The sequence below is a fragment of the Ixodes scapularis genome, unplaced genomic scaffold (assembly GCF_016920785.2).
Source record: "Ixodes scapularis isolate PalLabHiFi unplaced genomic scaffold, ASM1692078v2 PGA_scaffold5__190_contigs__length_132052651, whole genome shotgun sequence".
In the NCBI taxonomy this organism is placed as follows: domain Eukaryota; kingdom Metazoa; phylum Arthropoda; class Arachnida; order Ixodida; family Ixodidae; genus Ixodes; species Ixodes scapularis.
Window position 1 is genome coordinate 20,924,940 of NW_024609880.1, and position 20,894 is coordinate 20,945,833.

The following is a 20,894-nucleotide window of genomic DNA, read 5'->3' on the forward strand; positions in this document are numbered from 1 at the left end:
CGAGATTTTCGAGATCCTTGCCATTGAGGAAAGTGCCGATGACTGCGTTGAGCATGCCACCATCACGGTCAGTAAAAGAAAAATGCACTTTTTGCAGTGTGGCACGGCATTTTGAAAGGGAACAAACGGGGTATATGTCGGTGGTGGTTTGTGGGTTGGGCCTGGGAGGTGTTACTGACCAAATTTAATCATTTAATTTAATTTATGTCATTTTGATTTCGAACTTTAATTGAGTAGTGTAATTTAAGAAATTAGGGTGATTTATTGGCCTTACATTAGGTGTGAATCTTTGGGTCAAAGTGATAAAGGAGAAGTACAAAACCTGAGTTGATAGTCAGCGGTGTGTGTTTCTCTGTTTCTCCCTGTCTGTGTTTTGTCCCTATCATTCTACCTGACCATTTACCTAAAAAATAGAACACATTTGAGGCAGATAAGTTCTAATTCAAGTGGCTGCGGTACAAAGTAATTGATTACGAAATGTGGAGGTGAAATGGAGCGGTGGCATTAAACAGTAATGGGATCCAAGAAAGTAGTGAAATGTTACAGAGCGAGCGACATAAAAGCTAAATAAAATTCTGGTTTTACGTATAAGAACGTGAAAATTGACTTTACCACGAAACTGCGCAGAATTAATTGCCCCATTTATAAGTTTATGCAGAAACACTGGCATCAGCAGTTCTTCTGGTAGACAAAAGTGGAAGTAAAATTATTTCTGTATGTATTTGGTTATAATAAAAGCGGAGCTGGAAGCATCTAGTATATGCAATGCGAATAACAATTTCTGAGCAGTTTTAAACTTCATAGCCTGCGTTTTCGATATCGAGTTTCATGTGACAAACGCAAATTCAAGTCGTGACCTTACTAAAGAATTGAAAATACAAATACAAGAATGGGGGCTCCTAAAATTTTTCGTTAATCGAGATACTCTTCGTAACATTTTATTGCCATTGCCCACAAAAAAAATATGTTTTTTAAAAGTTAAACCACTATCAAGAAACACGCCAAGATATATTACGATTGATACATTATCTATTGATATTCCTTCGAGGTTATATGTAATATCAACAATAACATGCCGATAGCGAAATGATAACGGCTCTGTTTTACAGAAGTAGAGAAAGTTCATTTAGCTTACACAGCTGGAGAATTTAAAACCCTTATTCGGGCAGTCATTCAAAAATGGAACTAAAATTATATTACAATCAGTATTTCCTTAAGAAACCAATTCAAGCACCAAAACATTATTTTTTGTGGCATTTTATTTCACATTTAAGAGATAGAACATGTATCTCCCAGTGCACACTGCCCGTTAGGGGATAACAAAATGTTGAATATTTGAAACAATAATTACTTCTTGTGGTACAACCTGAAGCAGTTTCTTGGGGACTTTCCCGTCACTATGCAAAGCCTAACTTTGCACTTTTCACAGGCAATTGATGTTTGGCCGCTTGGGCAGTACCTGCAGCGACCTTTGCCTTCCAGTGTTGGTAGGTGACCCACACCGTCGTAGCGGACATCGGTGACAGGTGCTGCCGTGGTCTGCATTCTTGGGCGCTGCGCCGCAGGTTCTTCATCGAGGGTGGAAGAAGGTCTCCCTCTTTTCGGGGGGCTTGCATGCATCAAAGCGTCTGAAACAGCTAGTCGAAATTGTTTCAGTCGCATTGCCTTCACGCCAGTGAGGTTTGACTGTCGTCGGTGTAGTAGCCAAGCGTTGTTCACGGATATATCGAGAAGCTGGCTGAAGATGCCTAAGTACCATCGCTTTGTGCGGAATGGGGTGCGATAAAGCGCTGCGTACATGTCTGCAAGGTCAACACCGCCCATGTGAATGTTGTACTGTTTCACAATTTGTGGGCAAGAAACTGGAATCTTTTGACGCTCCTTCTTGTCAAACCTGTTCGCTGTTTCCACTGGGTCTTGTGAGACACAAGAGCTTGCAAGTATTACAGTCTTGTTGTCAGCCCATTTCACGACTGCAAGTCCTGCCACATTGTCTACTTTGTAGTCAAAGCTGCCTCTTCCCTCCTTCAGCAGTGACTTGTCATCCTTTAGGGAGCAGCCTCGAAGCCTGTTGCTTCGAATGGTGCCGAGACTGTGCAAAGAATACCTTTCTTTCAGTCGTGAGATCAGTTCCAGCGAGGTGAAGAAATTATCAAAGTAGACGATGCTCTCATTTGGACGAGAAATGCTCTCGCACAAGTGCAACACAACCTTTGCGCCGAGACCAAGCACCTCATCCTCTTCTGCAAGTCTGATACCTTCGAATGTTGTTGCGCCGGTGTACAGAATGAAGTCATGAACCATCCCAGAAACACCCGCACGTACAAACAGTTTGAAGCCCCACTTCTTAGGTTTTTTGGGGAGGTACTGCCTTAGGTTCCCCGCCTTTTTACCCTTGTACGGGATCATCATCTCATCAATGGAGAAGAGATTTTCGCTCTCTGTGGCCTTGCATTTGCTCCGAATGTGCTCAAGCACAGGTTTTATCTTGTAGGCTCTGTCAGTTTCAACTGGCTGGAGGTTATCAATAAAATGGATGAACCTTCGGAGCTTCTTGAACCGTTTTACAGGCATCACATTGGCGATCTTGTCACATCTTGTTTGATTGGCCCAGTAGTCTTCAAACGAAGGCATCCCGATGACGCCCATCATAAGAAGAATTCCGATGAAGGACCTTAACTCTGCAACGTTCGTGTTGATTGAGCATCCTGTCTGTTGAGTGGAATACAGATTTGTCTCGTAAACCACCTTCTCAATGAACTCATCGCCAAAATACATCTGAAAATACTGCAGTGGAGTGAGATCTTCCGGTGCAAGCTCAAACTGCGGTTCTGGAGCTCGGAAGTCGTGGTCGAAACTTGTCTTTCTCCATTTGTACTTGTCACCTTGTTTCGACGAGGCGGCGTTCTTTGGCAATTCGGCTTCGTCTTCCGAGAGGGATTCTTCTACTTCCAAGCTTCTACTCCTTGCCTTGAAGCTGGTGTCATCATTGTCCGTGTCCGTTTCATCATCGCTTGATGAGTCGACGTCGGATATTCCACCTTCAGGAGGGATCACTGTGGCTCTCTTTCTCAATCGTGAACCATAAAATGTCCTTGCAGTTAGCTCCTGCACAAAACAAAAATAAAAAAAACATTGGAAAAACGTATACAAAACAGTGGAACGAATACCCCAAACGTGCAGTGTATCCTGTGAGATACACACAGATTATCACCCTGCTTTGCATAATTGGATCGGGGTATTCGATTAAAAATACATCACCAAAGTCTTTGCACACTTTTGTTTAAAATCGCAACGTTAGATTTTGATTACCGTTTCAACGTTTAGAGTACAAAGTAGTACTTGCCGTGGACACGTGGACGCCAGCACTGGTCGACGCCATGTTCTGTCACTCACGAAGAAACACTTGCTGTAGGCTCCGGGAGGTGGCGCTAGGTGTCTCGGCCGCCGCGGAGGATGTGTCCCATGAGATACATTGCCCATTTGAGGGAGTATATATTTACAGTGATTTTTATTTGTGCGTTTTAAGTCTGTATCCCCGGAGATACAATAAACGAAAGAGGGTTAAAAAAAAACTCATTTTGTAGTATATTGCAGACTAAAATGGTATAAATGTTCATGAATATCTTATAATCATCAGCAAGAAGTAGAGGTTTAGATACACTTGCACCATAGACTCTATTATTAATTAATAAAAAAAAACGAAAGCCTTTTACAAGTCCCTGTAACTCCGAATTGGAGCGCAGCTCTTGTGGAGGAGGAGGGAAGGGTATATTCCTCCTCCCTCCTCCTCCCTCGTGATCCTGCCTGCTACTCCTGAACGAAACGCCTCCGGTTCAAAGCCGGCTGAGGGACAAGAGATAAAAGTGTGTTAAAATCATTTCTCGGAGTAATAAAAATTCGGATTCGTCCCCCCTGCTCACCCTCCATGTTCCCCTCCTTTCTCCTCCCCCCTCGCGGGGGTTACGTGATCTCGGGGGGAGGGGAGGGGGTCACGTGACCCCCGGACCTGGGGAGGGTCGCGTGACCTGGGGTGGGGTCATGTGACCTGAAGGTGGGTGGTCACGTGACCTCACGGTTACGCCGACGGCGAAAGCGACGCCGACGCCGACGCCGATACCGCTCAAGCCAGAAAAGGGGCGCCTAAGAGCTGCGCTCTAAAAAAAAGTGCGTCCAGGATTGATCAGTGACGAACGCCCGATGTCAAGCAAACTCATTAGGAGAGACTGTCCGAATCGAGCAGTGTTCGAACGAGATAACAAATAGCTTTCAAACCACCTACATAAATTCGGACGAACTTCACGTGAAGACCGTTTACATATTAATGATTCATAAATAACACTGTCGAACGTTTTCAGCGTATTAAAATATCTTGTATCTACCTTTCCTATATTCGTAACAAAAGTGTGGCATATTCTAAACAAGCACACAAATTAGTATCCACAGACCGGCCATTCACGATGTTATCCCATGCAGCACAAGATATTGTGCCAACATTGGTGTCACCAGGGTTAAAACGGCCCCATAGGGTACCAGGTTGACCAGTCCAGACCCAGCATTTCAGGATGCTGGCATGAAGTGGCTACATGACGCAACATTTGCCGCTTTTGCCAGCGTGAAAACAATATTGCGGCCTCCCGGCTGCATGACGGCCACATTTGCCGTTGCTGCCAGCTTCCAAAAATATATATTGCGGTATGCCGGCTACAAGACAGCAACATGTGCCGTTTCTGCCAGCTTCCAAAAGTATATATTGCGGTATGCCGGCTACAAGACAGCAACATTTGCCGTTTCTACCACCTTCTAATCGATATTGGTGCAAGTCGATATTGCTACAATAATTTAAAGTTGTATGCTTGGTATGTCGGGCTCCGCTTTGTAACTCTGAATGATGGCACTGCACCAGCCAAATCGCGGCAACATCACCGGGATGCTGCCATATTCTAGCAATATTTAGACACAGAAGCATTTTTGTCTACAAAACTTTAAGAATCAGACTATAAAACCTCACTTGATTGATGTTTCTTTCACTTTAATTTAGTTCAGTCTCTCCTAGGATTTATATGACACGCTCTCTCAGCGATAGAAGGGAACTAAAATAATCGGAGCGATGGAGGCGAGATCGCACTGTCGCAACTTTGTTTAGCACATTTATATGTGCTATTATGTATGCTTATTTATTTATGCCAATTCATTTGTTTAGCTATCAATTTCTATAGGTAATACTTAGGTGATACTTAGTTTGAAATCATTTCTGAACACAGTGCCAATGCCGTAGCGGTTGCCGGCTGATTTTAGATTATAAGAAATACGATGGAAGAAAGGGAGAACAACACGCCTGGCAGATTCACGAACCTTTGAACATTTCTTTCTCATATTAACCCGGTACGGTACAATAACTGTTTGAACACATAATCCTCGGGAAAACCTGCCACGCTGAAACGGTTAAAACGGTTAAACGGTTTTAACCGTTTCAGCGTGACAGGTTTTCCCGGAAGCAATGTTCAAAGGTTCGTGAATCTGCCAGGCGTGTTGTTCTGCCTTTCTTCCATCGTAATTCTCGTAATCTAAAATCAGCCGGCAACCGCTACGGCATTAGCACTGTGTTCAGAAATGATTTCAAACTAAGTCGGTTGACCCCGTTCAACTCGGCCAAAACTGGATGTACCGAAAAACATAGAGAAAAAGATGTAGATTGTGTGTCAGGCGTAGTTTGCAATATACCTTTTGCCTGTGGGTTATGTTACATTGGACAAACGAAACGGTGTTTGAATGATCGTTTGACTGAACACAAACGTTGTATTAGAAACAAAGATCAGTGTTCAGAAATGTAAAAACATGTGTTAGAATGTAATAATTGTGTACCTCTTTGGAATTCCACATCGGTTATTTTGACCGAGAGAGAGGATCATAAACACTTGGTAAAAGAGTCCCTTACTATTATTCGCCACGGAAATGCAGTAAATAGGCCGTCTTTCAATTTGGACACGGAGTTGAAAAGATTTCTACAAATTTGATTGTTTAGAGGTCACCTTTATATCTGTGTAGGATGTTGTTTGTTTGGATTTAAGTTTCACCCTGCCCCTTTGTTTCGGGTGTGACGAATGTCAGGGGTTCTTCGTTTTTGTCCATGTTCGATCTTTCCCCTCATGGGAAAGATTTCTTTCTCTTTTCTCTTTCTTTTTTTTTGTGACGTTATCAGGACCTCACCGAGGTGGGGTAAGAGATCTTCCCCTCCCCCCTTTTGTTTGAGCTAGAACAGTACCGGTTTTCTGTTGGTCAATGTCCTCCCTCTCTTGTGTGTTCGGGTAAAAGAAGTTCATCCTCTACCCTTTTTCCTTCCTTTTTGGTTTCCGGGCACCTGAGCCCTATAAAACCACGATCTTCTGTCCAATAAACTTCAGCTGTGTTTGAGACTTTGTGTTGTGTTGTCCATTCCCCCCCCCCCCCCCCCCCCCCCCCCAGCCTCGGGGTTTTGTCCAAAATGTTAAACTATAAAGACCGTTGCCAGATCCGAAATCAACGCTACAAACTTAAGTTGTGTTTGGCGACACAATGGATGCATCAAGATATTTTTTTTAAATACATCTATATATTTATGCATGAAAAAAAACACTCTGTAGGATGTTTTTTTTATTTTTCTTAATAAAGAAAAAAGTAGCGAAAAAGTTTCTTAAAAGGATATTTGTTTGCTTCGACCGACAGGTGGCGGGAGCTACAGCATAATAATAAAACACAAAGAAATTGCGCATTGAGTTTTTGTCGAACGCCGCTAGGTACTCGGACGTACCTGGGTACGGAAACGCGGTTAACTTCTAACCGCGATTAGAGTTAACCAGCTTCGAGCAAACGGGCCCTGGAGTTCCTCACTTAGGCAGCGTCGTCGTATTGGGGTCCAGACCCACACACGGTCTCCAGGCTTGAAGCGAACGTCGGTCTGACGAAGGTTATACCGGGAAGCATCGACTCGTTGTTGATCTTGAATTCGGAGTCGAGCAAGCTTGTGAACGTCTTCGGCTCTTTGACCAACGACCTTGGCGTTGGGGCTCCCATCGTCAGCTGGTTCGTAGGGAGACATCGAGTCGACCATGGTCGTTACTTTACTGCCATGCACCAGCTAAAACGTTGTTAGTCCCGTGGTCTCTTGCACCTCCGTGTTGTAAGCAAACGTAACGCCTTTGCTCTACGTTGACATACATGGAGATAATGTCGGCGATAGTTCTATTGAGCGGTTCTGTTTTTTTTTCATTTCTCTGCAGATTGTACGCAGTGGTTCGACGGTGGCTGGTGCTACCGAGGCGAAGGATCTCTTGCATCAGCTGGGCCATGACTGATGATCCACAGTCTTTAATGAGGACTTTGCTGGCGCGGAGCTGGAGGACAATGGGTTTGATTAAAAACTTGGCGACTTCAACAGCCGTACCTGATAGAAGGGCTTTCATCTCGGCGCACCGTGTGAGATGATCGGTTGCGACGATTTTCCATCTGTTTGCTTGCGTCAATGGTGTGAAAGAGTCAAGTAAATCAATTTAGATCTGCTGGAATATTGCGCTTGGGGGAGCAATCGGCTGCAGCAGATCTGCCGGCTTCGTCGGTTGTTACATGCGTCGTTGGTGCTCGTGGCACGATTGTGTGAAGATGTGAATTGTCTTCGGGAGCTTGGACCAGTAATGCGTTTCATGAATTCGGGCCCGCGTACGGCTGTAACCAAGGTGTCTGGACGTCGGGTCCTCGTGGCAGGCTTGAAAGATCTCCTCTCGAAGGTCGGTAGGGATTACCAGCAGCCATGGTGACCCGTTGTCTCCGAAGTTGTCCCTGTAAAATACATCTTGTCGGCAGGGCTCTCTCGCCGCCTTCGAAAAGTAATGACGCCGTGGGATGGGCCGCAGATACAAACTGCTGGGGGACACCTCCTCACGCTTGTCGCAAGGTGCACTGGTCATGTCTAAATTCCCGGCGAGACGTGTCCTTGAAATTCGTCATTCTACAAGAATATGCCCCAGACGTCATTCTCGGGATGAATTTTCTGTGTGAATACGGCGTAGTCACCGACCTTGGAGAAAAGAGATTGACGCTGCGGAGCTCTGTTCCGCTTTCATTAAAACCCAAACTGTGTCAGCCGCTGTACGAGCCGCTGCCGACCACGTGAACCTGCCGCTGCGATCAAATGGTGTTGTACGCATCGGGACCGAGGCAGCTTCCTGCGGCGAAGTAGTTCCGGAAGGTACACTCCAAGAAAAGGAGGAGGAGAAAGGTAGCAACAGCGACTGTTCCTCCTTGTTGCGGACAAGTTGCCCAGAGAAGGGAAGAACGGCAGATCAGATCAAAGGAGGAGGGCAAGTTCCTCCTTGTTGAGCTGGCGCAGGGGTAGAATATCGCGCTACTGATCAAGTGGTCAAAGGTTCGATCCCCAAAGGAGCGGGTTTTTTCTGTGTCTTTTTTCGTAAAGTTTTTATTTTTTATTTTTATTTACCAAAAGACACATAAACAAACCCAGACCGACGAAAGGAAAATTCAAATCCTTATTATTCACCGAGACGTTTTCCTCCTTCTCCAAACAGACCGGAGATAGCTTTCGCCCTCCCTACTCATCTTCTTTCGGCTTCGTTTTTCGAGCACATCGCGCACGTTGTTTAATAAATTAATGTTGAGTTGATTGAGCTTCAGCGGCAGCGAAGGCCGCCTGTAATTCCGTCTTCTAGTCCAAACGTGCAGAACATTTTGGTTGCATTGACGTTTTTACCACTAATTTTATCAAACCAGCTAACGAAGCCGCTAGAAACAGCGAAGTTCCGGAGCAGTGCCAGCAGCGCTACATACACTGGGTAGGACGGCCGTCTCCGATTTGCGGGACACACGCGGAACTACAGCAGCGAAACGCCGAAACTGTGTCGACGTTTTCGACGTTACGGAAATCGCGGGAACTGCGTCCAAGGCAGGCAGGTTGTCCTGCCGGCTGCCTGGGTGCCTTCCGTGTTGAGTTCGGTTCTGTTGTCCGTGCCGAGTGCCAACCGGCGTTCAACGTGATTCTGTATTTCTGCGTGTCAGCAACATCGTCAGCGTGGTTTTGTATTTCTGCGTGTCAGCGACATCGTGATGGCGTTGTTGTGGGTTGTGAACAGAAGACTGGAATTATCGCCGATGTGACCGTGTGTTCGCGTATCAGTGGTGTAACAACAAGATGAGATGACGTAAACTGTCGGGCATTGATGCCGCTGGTCAGGCCGTGATCGGAGGGGGCAGGGTGTCGCAGGATGACATTCCGCTTTACAATAAAGAGTTTAAGACCACTTGAGGGATTAGGTGCAGTCGATCGACGTGTGGATAGTCATGTTGGAACGCTGGTCTGAACGGTAAGCTCCTATCGTACAGTGGCCAATGTGACTGTCGGTCTCCGAGAGCGAGTGCGCTCTGGGGAAAAGACTGAGCGGTACGAAATTATGACGGAAAGTACGTATATTTACAATGGAAGTTTAGCATTAAAAAACAAAAAAAACAGGTAAAATTGAAAAAAAAAACAAAAAAAAACTTTATCCTTTATTTAACTGTTTAAATATACTACGGTTCCTGTAGAAACTACCCTCCAAGTGGCGCGCTGGGATGAGCGCTAGAAGTTTTCGAGCTCGCAACGGCGTAGCTCCGTACACTTAACACCTGCCGCAAGTCGCGGCTTTGACTGCATTCAAGTAGATCGCAAAGCGATTTCTCTGTCCGTGAAGCATCACTTCCAGCTGAGTGAATATCCGCTCTACAAAGATTAATTCAAGACGGCAATTGCAGCCGTGCGCGAACCGCACAAATAGAAAAAGAAACACTACAATATAAATACTGGCTACGAAGGGCCGTGCGGGAAAAAAAACTCATGGATTGGAACCACATTGGAGCGGCTCGATTTATTGGCTTTCAAATAATTACGGCATGATCAAGCATTTTCTTTTTAATAAGAGATTCATCCCCTGAGCCATTAAATATAGTCTCAGACGTATGACATTGCTGGAAAGAAATTAACATGTTCGGAATATTTTTTATTGCTTAGGGAGTCACCGAAAAATTCCGTACGTTCAAAACGACCAGTATGAAAGACGGAAACGCAGGGTTCGGGAGTAGTGATAGGGGTAGTGTGCTGTTGTATTGATGTTTGAATGTGCGATGCCTGTGTATGCGCTCAATATATGTTCACCTGATGCTTGTAGTGTGCGTGGCGTGTCTACATGTGTTAGAGATTCCCGAAGAAAAGGAACCGCAATTGTGGCGTAAGAAAGCAAAAATATTTTTTTGTAAAACATGAATTGGGCGGTACCTAGCGCCACCTAGCCTAGCTACTTGCGATTACTCTGCTTGACCCTGCCATCTGGTGGCAAGCGATTTAACATCCTTTTACGCTACGAGGCTACGCCATAATTTCGTGTTACCGTGCTGAGTTAAGCCAAGAGGTTGCTTCGGATTTGCTTCTTTTTTTTTTTTTAGAACGGCTTTTGGTTTTGCGGGCGAATGATTTTCTCTCCTCCATGATGTGCGGTTGACGCAACGGTTGACGAAGGAATTGTGGCTCGAGGAATAGAAAATGTAAGACATAAAGTGCGCGAACTGGGTGCCGGTTGTCTCTGTTGAACATCGCAGTGCTGACGATGATAAGACTGAGTGACTGCATGCTTTCGAAACGTAAGTTTCTTTACCTGCAGGGGTAAAGAAACTTCGGAAATAAATACAGTTCGCGGAAAGCTCGTGTTACGTTTTTATTTGCTGCTCCTCTCGCTCCGTACAATAAACTTAGAGTTCTCTTTAAGCCTTAACGAGCTCGATTTGCTCGATTCGTGGCCGCCATAATGAGATGCAGTCGACGGAGGAACTTTTGCTCCCTGCTTAAGGGACGAACGTTTCTCCCTTTCTGAAGGAACATATGTGTCAAGAGCGTTCCTCCCTTTAGGGAGGACTATACTGACCCTTTTTTCTAAGAGTGTAACCTTAACTTGCTCCTGGGAAAAAAGAATGCGGGTCGCAAGAGGAGTACCTGAATTTCAGGATGGGCGCACTCTGATCCTCGTGACGAACTTCCGACAAGAAACGCAACACCTCACTTAAGGTGCCGCTGTCGGCCAAGTCGAGGAACTCCGAAACTCCGCTGGAATCGCCGAGATTACTGAAGAATCATCGCCGCCTATATAAGACTGAACGTCGCCAGCTAAACTCGACAGTCACCCTAAGCTTCCGGGCTCAAAACGATGGCAGCTGAGTTACCTTCTCGCCGAATACAGCGACTGCTCCACGAAGACGTCGAAGGTGTACCAAACCACCATTGCTATGCATCCCTCGTTACCGAGCGCGACGCGCTCCCTGTGCATCGATCGCCACCAAGTCTCCGTAAAAGAGAGGGACGTAATCCAGGGAAGAGTGGAAGCAATTCTGAATGATGACATATTCCAGCCTTCAAGTACTCCATTGTCCTCTCTAGTCGTACTGGTTACGACCAAGGACGAAACGCTTAGGTTCTGCGTGGACTGCCCACAGTTGAGCGTGGTGAAAATGAAAGACGTCTACCCAGTCCCCGCATAGACGACACGCTAGACCGGCTCCACTACTCTCGATGTTTTTTTAATCAATGGACCTGAAGAGCGGCTACTGGAAGACCGAAGTCGACGAACGGTTTTGAGAGAAGACAGCCTTCGTCAAGCCGGATGGACTGTACGAGTTCAGGGTGATGCTCTAAGGACTATGCACGGCACCAGCGACTTTCCAGCGCGTCGTGGGTACCGTACAGGCTGCACTGAAATGCCAGAACTGTCTCGTCTACCTTGACGACGTCGTAGTGTTTTATCGCGACTTTGACGAGCCCTTGCGACGAATCCAAGCTGTTCTCCAAGCCATAAAGACCGTCGGCCGCACTCTCAAGCCACTCAGGCCAAGTCACATGCCGACGGCCTTCGTCCAGACCCAAAAAAGACTCGTGTCAATGCGGCATTTCTAGCGCCGGCAGACAATATGGATATGCGAAGATTCCTGGGACTATATGTGTACTATCGGCACTTCGTTCGCGATTTAGCAAAGACTTCCGCACCGCTCACACACCTCACAAAGGACGCCTAGAAGTTTGAAATCGCCGAGGTGCAACAGTAAACATTCGACGAGCTGAAGCGACAACTCCAGTCTCCTCCGGTTCTTGAGCACTTCGATCAAGCTGCGGAAACTGAGATTCATACGGACGCACGTAATGCAGGACTTGGCCCGGTACTGGTTCAAGGGCAGGAAAGCACCGATCGATTAATCGCCTACACTAGTCGGGCACTGTCCAAAGCAGAGATGCATTGCTCCAGGATTGAAAAGAAATGTTTTGAGGACGTCTGGGCAATCACAACGTTTCACCCGTACTTGTACGGGAGCCCGTTCAGTGTTATCACGGACCACAACTCGCGCTACTGGCTTACGATCCTAAAGGACCCTTCAGGACGCCTCGCTTTATGGAGTCTTCGACTGCAGGAGTTCAACAGGACTGTGGTCTACAAGTCAAGCAGCAAGCACAGCGGCGCCCACTGCCTGTCCAGAGCCCCTGTCAAGACATCTCTCAGTAACAGCGACGACAATGTCGACCAATTCTTCTTAGGCGCAGTGAACACGACGTTAAGAAGACAATCCCGAGTTACACGTGCTAATCGAGCACCTCGAAGGACGAGGGGGTATTATACACCGCAAATCCACCAAAATGTCACGGTGGTGACCAAAAGAAAAATATAGAAACAAAAATAGGTAAACTTTAAGTATGGATAATTTGTGCTCTAAACAAAAAGAAAACAAAAGATAAAAACAGAGAATCCCGGGAGTCCAAGTTGCCGTAACAGCACGATCGAACACACCCACAAAAAAAGGCGTTGAGCGCAGCGTCATTGCACCTTCGACACTATTTGATTGGCTTGTCGACTCGTAGTGTGGCCGTGCTTCGACCTTCGCGACTCTATAGAATGGCTTGCACGTTCTCGATGCAGGTGTTCCGCCATTGTGCAGAGGTTCCGACCTCCTAATAAGCGGCACGCGACTTTCCAAAAGGGTCTATAGTAACGTGTAGATACCTGCAAGCAGCATTTCTTCACGAACTTCATGACATCCAATCATCAAGACTCCCGGGTTTGGTATGTGTCTACGCGAAGGTTAAGGAACTGTTTTATTGGCAGGACTTCTACCGGAATGTCCCAAGGTATACTCTTTTACGCGATAGTTTTCCACGTAAAAGAACAGGGACCCGTCAGAACCTCGGGAGACTACCACCAACTTAATACTTTGATGAGCCCATTTCAGCGACTCGTGGTTGACGTTCTGTGCCCATTCTGTTTATTCAGCGCTGGCAACCCTTGTATTGCCGATGGTATAGACCGCTAGACTGGGTGTACCATCACACGAGCACTACCAACCAGTCAAGCTGTTTACCTCGCCCGGATTCGTTTAATGGATGTGATATTAAAGATTGTAGCCGTTTAAGAACGTCTAAGCTACAGCGGACGTTCCTTTCTTTCCCGCATGGTGTCCGAGATCCTGCGCTGCTCTTTCGTTTGCATCAAGTTAACACAGCTTTCCATCCACAAACTAATAGACCGATCTCACTAAGCGTTCGGTGCATGCATGTCGCCGCCATAGGTTTAGTTCACGGGAGGCAAGCGGCCGTACATGCAAGTGATCGTGCCGTCTCGTGCTCGAAAGCGAAGAACTCCAGCCAAGCTATTGCACGTGCAGAAACACTAAAGTTCCCTGGATGCATTACGGCAAGCAGTGACGCAGTAAAACTGACAGGTGAGATGGGTCTATTGCCTCACTGAACGGCTGACCATAACTCTAGCCGACACGCTGTCCATTAGGTTTGATCAAAATAATTATTATGCTCCTCTTCCACACATTCGCATACAATATCCCGCCGCAACGCTACTGGTTTAACACCTTCATATTTCCTCTATGGGTGTGAACCTCCGTTAATGCACACATCGCTCCTTCCAGTTTAACCAGAGAATTCTCTCACCCAATTCGCGGCCCAAGTGATAAGTTGAGCTATAGAAGCCCGTCATTTAGCTCGCGCCTCCGTGTTCACACCAAGATGTTGCTTTCTATCTCGGCAGGGTAGCGGCGAGGTAACTAACGAGGCAGCGAGGTAGGCCCCGGCCAACGTCGCTGCATGCCTGGGCTTGCCCGGAAACCTCCTCCCCTAAGGCAACCGCTATCGAACTCTGGCAATGGCTGCTCGCGTAGCTCGAGTACCCTGCAGCTTCCACTGTCGGCACCGGGCTTGAAGGCACTCATCTCTCCCCCACCGAGCCCTGAGACAAGCCCAAGCCTGAACCGACCCCGCATCTATCCTCTGACGCCGCTGCACCTACCGGACCAACAAATAAGAATCGAGGCTTTCTGTCTAACGCTGCACTACCCTAAACCCTTTCACCGCAGCAGTGACATACACGTTCCTACTACTACTACTACTACCACCATGCCATCTAGCGCTTGCCGATGAGGTTTTTCATCATTATAGTGGCCCATACCACATTCTTCCAAAATCCAGTGATGTACCACACGTATGTTATAGAATATTTAAACGAACAGACGGGCAAACGCCAGAAACAACGAGGCACAGTGTAAGCGCTTCATCTCAAACTTTACATCCCCCACCGTCTACCTCATAACGTCACGACGAGCCGTCGTTTTCTTCCCGACATCGACGTAATATTACATATATGGGGAAGAAAAAGGAAGGTTAGAAAAGATGTAGACGACGACTGGATCACTAAAGTTGGGGGAGGAACTTCATTACATAAAGAAATTTATTTCTCCATCATATCCATGATGGGCGGAGACCGAGGAAAAAAGATGCATAAATGCAGCTTGGCGTATCCTCGGCGCCCTTATTTCGACCATCTCTCTTCGTCTATAAATATGTGGAATTCTACATCACTATCTGTGGTACCACAGTCTTCGAGGTGCTAGTACGGCAAAGGTCTGATAATTTGCCTTCAATAACACTTCAGCGTCTCTTGCGCCTCCTGCGTACAGGCGACGCCATAGCAAAAGAAAAGGCCACCAGGGGTGCTTGAGAGCCAGCGTTGGAAAGAAACGTCCTGCCGTTCCCACCCTGCAGTGACTATAGGGAGCTAGCGACACCTGAAGAGGGTACGCCACTACACCCTAGAACGTTGCCGTGAATTGGGAGAGTTTGGCCATTCATTGGTTTGAATATGCGAGCATCTCGTGGCCAACCACAAGCCGCGAAACAGCCTCTAGCGGTGGTCATTAGCTCTAAAAATGCGACTCGACTAATTTAAGCCTTTTTAGCGTCGCTAGAGTAAAAACGTATAATTCTTCATGGCTGAAAGCGTGACGAATGTGAGGTTTTCGTCACATTCATATTCAACGGCAGAGGAAATGAACGCGCTTCAAGCCAGAGCAAACTGCGTATTTGCGATCATTGCTCCTGGTTTGCTATTGATGTCATTGTCACCGAGACGTCGAGATTGAACGCTACTGTTTTTCTTGTCCATTATCGTGACGTCGCGGTCTGCTGATTGGTCGACGCTGTGTCGCAATATTCGTTTACGCTCTTAGCGGGTGGACTATTTGGCGCTGGTTGAGCCCTTTGCTCCGCTCATTGGCCAGACTTCCCAATATACGGCTCTGCTATAAAAGCCAATTAACGGCTTTGATGAAAGCATAAAGGCAGCGCCGCCAACGGCTTGCGTGAGTGTTATTTCGCGTGCAGACGCGGCATCCGCTGCTTGGCATTCCTAAGCTACCGCCTTATCTCTGTCTTCACGTGACCGTCCATTCGTCACATGCGCACTCGTCACAGGACGATTGGTCACAGGACGATTCGCCACACAGAAAAATTCGTCATAGGACGACTCGTCACGCGGCCAACCGGTCCTACAATAGTTCGTCCCTCCAAAAATGTATTGCTCAATTTGGTTCGGGCGGACAAAGTGGCTCACCTCATATCTTAGTATGTCTTTGGCTTCTGAAAGGCGAAGAATTTGTAGCAAACGTTTTAGCTTCTGGTTTGGTCCCGAACGTTGAATGATAAGAGTTTCTGCGAGGTCAAAGGATGTTCCCTTCGGCTGATGTGTTGATGTGTGTGTAGCGTTTGTTAGTTCAAAGTGCTTCGTTTTTGTTTTTTTTTACATCATTGTGGCTGCGAAGTCAAGGCGTGTCTCCTTGGCGCCTTTGTTTGGAGTGTGTTTTTTATGATGGCGATTTTGGGTTGAGGATGTATAAAAGGAGGGAAAACTGAATAAAGTGGTTAGCTGTGTTTGAGACGTCGTCGTGTTTCTTCCACCCAGTCTCAGGTGGTCTAAAAAATGGTAAACTTACACCAGCTCGCCTGCGCCCTAACTGTTTTTTCGTTGAATGTTGGTTCGGCCTGACATAGTGGGTCACCTTTCGCTTCTCAAGGTCGAAGAAATTGAGAAGCGAAAGGACAGACATTTTAACTTCTGGGTCCGTCCCAAACGGTGAATGGGGAGGCCATATAAAAGCGACTATTTTGGAACTCAGACTACATTCAAAAGGGTGGGGGTGATCGCAACAGAGAGAGGTTGAGCCATGCAGCTGCACGAGGGGTACTCGTACACATGCAGAAGAAAAAATTCCGATACGTATTGGTTTTCTCGAAGAGATGTATGCAAGGCAAAGTGAAAAATTATTTCGCTGCCAGTCGGATTATTGCTCATCAAGCCAGCAACTTAAGTCAACCTGCTGAAAAGTCGTAATATGATGAAAGGAAAAGTGGATGAGTATTGTAATATTAGTTTTTCTAACCATTGGTTTATGTCACAGTGGGAAGTCGTGAAACTCCTCATCAGGAAATGTGGGCAGTTGTTGAAATTTACAATTTACTATCGTCCCCTGCCCGATCGATGTGACCAGTGGCCCGCATGACGAGTCATCCTGTGACGAATGTTCCTATGTGACGAATCGTCCTGTGACCAATCGTCCTGTGACGAATGCGCATGTGACGAATCGTCCTCATCCCGCCAAAATAGGTCTCGTACCTTAATATTGGAAAAAAAAAAAAAAAACTGCGTTCTGCATTTTTTTTTTTTGTTTGTTTCCGTTCTCATGTGTTACCACCCTCTGTACAGGTTTCAAGCTCGGATTTAATAGTGTCCTCAAAATGTAACCGGCAACGACGGTTCCTCTGCGCCGTGTTTTTTGTCGGTGTGTGCCTACACACTAAACCTTTGTACTCCCCTTAGGGGCGTAAAGCACTTGTCCCAGAACGAGCACCCTTTGAGGGTGAAAACGAGCACACCTCTGCCAAAGCACTCTATAGGGGTGTGAAGTAGTATAAGGTGCACGGTGCAATGCACCCCAACCCAAGAATGCTGATGCTGATTTTAATGGGTGCTCGAGGGTGATTCATTCTAATCGAAATAGACTTTTGTAAAACAAAGCTTATCTTACTTACACAGACTATCTCGTTACAGATGAGCACTTAGCCAAGCCGACACTTTGTACGGGTAGGCGGCACTAAAAGTCGACTATTATCTAAAATTAGTTGATTAACTTTTTTCAATTACTGGTTCGACAGCTGTTGCAAAATTGAAGACAATCACCTCCTTAAACCAGTCATTTTTTTATAAATCCTTAAATGAGCACACCCACCGAAAAAGAGAAAGAAAATATAATTTCACCAAAGGCAGCGGTATTGTAGCGGTCCAGAAAGTATTGTATCCCACAATCTGTTTTGTGTGCAAGAATCTTTCTCAATCGTTTTTTCTGAGGTTATTCCTCATTTCACGAAAAATAAGCTGGTCCAAGAAGGTGACTGCCTTCATTTTCACAATATGTGCTGGTGCCATCAAACCAGTAAATAAAAAGCTAATTCATGGATTTAGTGCAATAAGTCCACGTTTAGCTAGCATCTTGCCTGTATAAAAAGTCTACCAGGAGAAGTATAACTCAACTGTAAAAGTATAATTTGCATAAAACAGAAGTTTTATTTTACAGGAATCTGTCCCAATGATAATGAATCACCCTGTATCTAAGCACCTGTCAAACTGGGTTCAGTACACTAGGTATGGCAACCAGAAAACCACGAAGTATGCAGACTAGATAAGTGAAGAAATATGGAGATGCAAAAGCACAATTCCAGCATAGGACCTTGTTACAGAAACTGGATTCATTATTTGATATGCGTGCAATGCATCGGCACACATGCTACTTGAAGCAGCTGTGGATAGATGCACTGTCCGGTAATGAAGGCAAGATGTGCATGGCAGAAAAGGTAATAAATATTTCAATGTGAAGCTTAACTTATATGCAAACAGAAGTTACAGGAAAATCTTGCGTGTTTTAAATTTTTCTTCCCACAAAATTTGGAAGGAAAATAAAAAAAATATCAGAATTTGTTCCATGCCTAAAGCTTCTGAATTTATTAATTGCTCGATGGCCTTAATACTCATATACTAGAATAGATCAGTGGGAGACATTCTAAAACATCATTTTAAAGAAGGAGTCTGCCACCAATCTTAATGTGTCATTAAAAGTGTCCAATTGTCAAACTGCCAACACTTAAGTCTGATATGCATCACATGCATGATCAGCATTTGCTCATGCAAACTATGCAATGTGAGAAAGTGTATGGTACAAACATAAACAACAAGGAGCTTAGCTTGTTCAATCCCGATACTTGGTCCATGCATCCTGCTCTGACTCGTCGGTCATTTGCCTTGCATATAAGGAGGTTACGAGTTGACATACTTGGTATGCCGTAGTACCTTTACACTTTCGCCCAAGGCATGGCAAGTGGCATCAGCTGCATACAAACAGCATGTGATTAAGCTGCAAGTAAATAGAAGTTGTTATAAAATGAGAAAAAAAATGAAAGGAAAACTAACTTAATAACTATTTATTGAGCTATTATGTGACCACAAAAAATAATGAGGTATGTCCTCCAAACACGTATCAACATACAATACTTGAGCCATTCTATCAAATATCACAGCATATATAGGCCTAGATGCTAGTAAAAATCGAGAAAAAAAATTGGGGGGTTTGAGTCTATAAAAGCCAAACTAAATGAATAATCATTTGTTGAACTATTATGTGAGCACAACAAAATAACCAGGTATGTCCTCAATACCATTAACCAAATATATATTTTTTAAATATCACAGCGTAGGCTTAAGATGCTAGATAAATAAGAAAAAAATCAATACAGATTACTTCAGTACATCACAATGGTTCTTGATAAAATGGCTCAAACAGAAGGACAATTTCGATGCCTCCCGTTTCGAGTGCATACTTTTTGTCCCATTACACATGCGAATTTCAATTAGGACCCTAAATTTGCATAAAATCAAGCTACACTTTTTTTAGTTTAGGGCTTAAACCATTAAAACAAGCTATCATATTTTTCAGACTATAGTCCACAATCCGGTGCATAATGCGCAAGGGTAAATTTCGGCCAAAAAGAAAAAGTATTTTCTTAGATAGTCCGCACTCGGTGTATAGTCCTCAGGGAAAACTTCAGGCTGGAGAACTCCACAAAAGGGATATCTGTGGATTAATGTCAGTGGGCTTTCTGTGATCCGCTCGTCAGCCAATCGCAGAGCTCCTCAAGATTAAGTTTGACCCAAGTTGGTTGCTTGCGGGCTCCCAAGCAAACATGTCAGCTGCGAGGTATCGAAAGCCTGGGAAACAGACTGATGGTAAGAGGTTGTCTTGATTACTTTATCCCAGCGTAAGCATCTTAAACACGGCAATCTGGCCTAACCAGTTTTGTAATAATGAACAATATTGAAACAAAACTTGTAGAGTCCCCACCTGCAGGTAGACCGTACGGTGTAAAATATCAACTTTTAGACATGTATACTTTGTGCACTATAGTCCGGAAAGTATGGTACATTTACTTTAGTTTAGAGTTAGAAACTTAAATGGGTGCTGTATTGAAATGTAACTTCAAAAACCAAGGCACCAGAAGCACACAGTGGGATGCTACAGACACCAAAACATCACTCATGCAGCAGTATCTGAACTGGATGGCCATATTTTCGAAAAAGAAGAGAAGAGGAGAATGCAGATGTCGCAAGCTTTGTTGAATCATGCTCCTATTTTGCAAAAAGTACTGCCATCCGTACAAGATACCGTCATATGAGTCATATTCTAAGGTTTGCAGCATCCCACCTAGTGCTTCTGCCTGGTTTCGTGCCATCCAAATCTCGGTTCAGCATCCCTTTGGTATTAGAACGGTTGTTTCTCGGCCTCATTGATTCTACGCTCTTGCGACCTTGTTCAGGAATTTCGTCACAACTGGCCTCGGAGTACTGCTGCTCAGGCCGACAAACAACGTTCCATTCTAGTACAGCAACTGTGTTTGCTGCTTTTTTCGAGTACCTCATATTAAAAGGCCAGTAAGCCACCATGATGGCACGATGCCGTCCTCTGCATTCTTCACGGACAGAAACCACTGCCTCTCAACAGCGAGGTACAAAATTCCACCCCTCGGCGTCATTGCCAGAGTACACGACGCACGGCATTGTCGGGATGTCTTGCTGCTGTGTTAGCGAACAAAATCAATGCAATGTAATGCAGGAACCATGTGTGATAGTCTTCTCGAAATCATCACATTTAACATATCACTATCTACCAGCGAGCTGGTCCACTGTTATTTGCTATAGTTACTTGATCTATGTGAAATATGTAATGCCCCCACCCCCTCCAGGCCTGATTATAGTTGTACAGAATGCAACTTAGACAAGTGGCAGTAAACCATGGTTTCCCAGCACCGAAAAATATGCAAAATCATGAGTGCAACAGGGTGACCTGCATTATCTCTGCGATTAGTGAAATTTCGGCAATGCTAGCCAGACGTCTAGTTCCACATAGAGACGTAAACGTTGCGTTGGCTTGGTCATTGCAAAAAAGCCAGA

General features: G+C 45.4%; 1 protein-coding gene across 1 annotated transcript; it reads right to left on the bottom strand.

Moving 5' to 3' along the window:
- Positions 1–1,347: 1,347 nt before the first annotated feature.
- LOC120838083 (piggyBac transposable element-derived protein 3-like) lies at positions 1,348–2,649 on the bottom strand. Its single transcript, XM_040207856.1, has one exon. The coding sequence runs from the start codon at positions 2,647–2,649 to the stop codon at positions 1,348–1,350; it is 1,302 nt and encodes a 433-aa protein (XP_040063790.1).
- Between the last annotated feature and the right edge of the window lie 18,245 nt (positions 2,650–20,894).

What these genes read in the sequence shown, in the direction of transcription:
- LOC120838083 (XM_040207856.1), bottom strand. Translation starts at nt 2,649, where the DNA reads ATGGGCGTCATCGGGATGCCTTCGTTTGAAGACTACTGGGCCAATCAA.